Raw genomic sequence first — 2,899 nt, 5'->3', positions numbered from 1 at the left:
TTTAATATCAAGAGGGGAGAAAGGTCTGTTTACCCAGTCCCAATCTGTTTTGGATAGGCTAGGGAAAGAGCTGGAGCTGCTAGAGATGGCCAAAGCACTACCATCCTTAGTAAAGAGACTAACAAAGTGGTTGAAAATGTGATCCCTAATCAAATCATCATTCTCCAGCCACGCCCCTTCCTCGTTTCTAAGCTTGGTAATTCTGGAAGCCGCGTTCTTGGCTACCGTTACCGCATGATAGAACCTCGTGTTGCGATCTCCGAATGTGATCCATTCCTCGCGGGATCGTTGGAACCACAACATTTCTTCCTGTGACAGAATCTCTTCCAATTCTTCTCGCAGTTTCCTATCCAGTTTAATGAGATCCGACCTCCAGTTAAATGCCAAGCTGCGCTGAACTCCTTTCAATCTAGCCAACACTTTATTTTTCCTATGGAAAATGTTACCAAAAGTATTCCTATTCCACTCCTGAAGTTTAGGGGCCAGCTTTGTTTTATTCTGGTCCAACTCGTCTTCCTCGCTCCAATTTTCCCCAACAAACTGTAAGAAGTTAGGATGGGATGCCCAAACTGCATTAAACCTAAACATTTTCGCTTGAGTCCGATGTTTCAAGGTCTGGTGCGGATAAGTAATGGGGCATGGTCCGAGCTTGCTATGGGCAAGTGAGTAACATCTGCGTCCGGAAACAGAATTCTCCAGTCCAGATTGCAAGCAGCGCGGTCCAGGCGGGCAGCTTTGAACGATGATGGAGACAAGCCTCTAAACCAAGTAAACTTGGGGCCAGAATATCCAAGACCAATCAATCCTTCCTTGGAGAGCCAATCTTTGAAGCTTGCACATCTTGAAGAAGCAAGGTTGGATCCATTAGATACTTCGTCCTTGCAAGTAACCGCATTGAAGTCACCTGCTGTAAGCCATGCGCCCTGCAGATTTAGCGCATCATGTGAGAGGCAAGAAAATAACTCGTTTCTAAGGGAATGGTCAGGGCTGCCGTAAACCACTGAAAATTTCCACAAAAGAGAATCTGAATCGACAATATCTAGCAAAATAAACTGAGGGTGGGTGTGCAGGATTGTAACCGAAATGGTACTTTTCCATAGCACCCATATACCTCCAGAGAAGCCAACGGCCTCGACTCTACACCATTCATCAAAACCTAAATCAAAACAAATGTCATTAGCTTGACTCCCGGAGACCCTGGGTTCTAGGAGGCAAGTAATGACAGACTTGTGCTCACGGAGGTACTGTTTGAGAGTGCGGCGAAACGAACGTGACGCCGCTCCCTGGCAGTTCCACACTAGAACATTCATCCTAAACTATTAGAGGAAGGAGAGGCTCCAGTGAGCCTAATATGATCCAAATTCGTGCCAAGCTGGTTGTCTTTGCCACCCTCCTCGATCATGGCCTCTTTAGGAGTGACACAATCAAAGAAGTCCACCCTATCATCCAACGGGGTATTCAGCAAAGGTGAGTTGAGAGCAGTGGGTGAGAAAATTCCAAGGTCATTGGGCCGGTGATTCACTATGGTAGATGTCACCACCCTCCCTCTGGTCGACCCTCTCACCACCATGTGATCTTCTTCCGCTGCCGCTCTACAGGGAGTAGCCAGTCTACCCCCTCTCCCTCTTGTATTCCTAATGTGACGAGTCTGGACTGGTCGAGGCCGCTTCAAAGGTGACATGGGGAGTCTGACATTCTCTAGTGATTTATAACCCGGAGTTGGCGTGGCTGAGGATTCCCCTTGCAGCCTCTCGCCAAAGTTGAAAACCGCAGCTTGGTCCTCAGCCAACCCTTCCTCCTCAAGATCCTTCAGGGGACTAAAACAAGAGTTAAGCGAGAGGTTATTGGGAAGCGGATGAACATTGTCCCCCATGGGAGTACTGTGAGTATCCTTCCGAGCAGCCTTTTGGTCGTCTTTCTTTGGAGGCATTCGATCCCTGCGCTTCACGATCATCCAAGATCCGAACTTCTCTTGCATATGAGCTCTAGTAGCGGCTGGTTTCTTGGTCTGGATTGGTTCTTGCGGAGGTCCCATAGGTTGGTCATTATCCTTGTCAAGATCCATCGTGGATGAAGCCTCCAAGCTGGTTTTGCACCCTTCTTGTTCGCTGAGCTCAGCTCTGTGACCATATAACCCACATTTAAAACAGATCAAATGAATGCCCTCGTATTCCACAGGGTAGCATTCCTCCTCCGCTTCAAATTTGGCTAGTAGCGGCTTAGACAAATCGATTTCCACACAAATCCTAGCGAATTTTCCCCTGGTAGCCAAGCCTGTGGTGATATCAACTTTGATGGCACGACCAATACTGTTTCCGATTCGCATCAAAATTAGTTCATCAAAGTACTCGATCGGGACGTGGGTAGTCTTACCCAGACTAGGATCTTCTCAACAGAGTCGGTGAGCGGGTTGAACTTGGGTCTCCATTCCTGAACAAGAAGGTAGTGGTCCAGTATCATCCACGGGCCCCCAAACCTTACCGCATCGTAGTCGTTCTGAGACTCAAACCTTGTTAGGTAGTAATCTTGGTCAAGATCAATAAGTTCCAAATGCGCATCTGGTTTCCATAAAGTTCGAAGGCGCCGGGATAAGTAGCCATAGCCCACCATTCTTCCGAGCAGCTTGATGATAAGCGTCCGACGCTATAGCCGTCTAATCCTTTCTTTATCCTCTTTGGTAATCTTGATTCTAGGGCAGTCTGGATTCGCATGTTCAACCGACTCCTCATCTTCTGATGCGACTTCCTCAGGTAGGTCCAAATTCTTGAAGTGCGTGTTGTTCAACAGGCTAGCCTTGTAATTAACGGAGGCCGGAGCCGCTGAAGAAGTGGGTTGGGGCGTTTCCGGCACGACTTCAGGCAAAGGTTCTCTAGCCAGGAGTTACTCCGGGAGATCAGCG

The 2,899-nt window shown here is 48.1% G+C and overlaps 1 protein-coding gene across 1 annotated transcript; it reads right to left on the bottom strand.

Annotated features, from left to right (window-relative positions):
- Positions 1-608: 608 nt before the first annotated feature.
- On the bottom strand, positions 609-1,310 carry LOC109192713. The gene has a single exon (XM_019343415.1). The coding sequence runs from the start codon at positions 1,308-1,310 to the stop codon at positions 609-611; it is 702 nt and encodes a 233-aa protein (XP_019198960.1).
- Between the last annotated feature and the right edge of the window lie 1,589 nt (positions 1,311-2,899).

Source organism: Ipomoea nil, unplaced genomic scaffold, assembly GCF_001879475.1.
Source record: "Ipomoea nil cultivar Tokyo-kokei standard unplaced genomic scaffold, Asagao_1.1 scaffold1833, whole genome shotgun sequence".
Classification (NCBI taxonomy): Eukaryota; Viridiplantae; Streptophyta; class Magnoliopsida; order Solanales; family Convolvulaceae; genus Ipomoea; species Ipomoea nil.
Note: the sequence above shows the minus strand (reverse complement) of the source record. Positions and strands in the feature narration are given on the sequence as shown.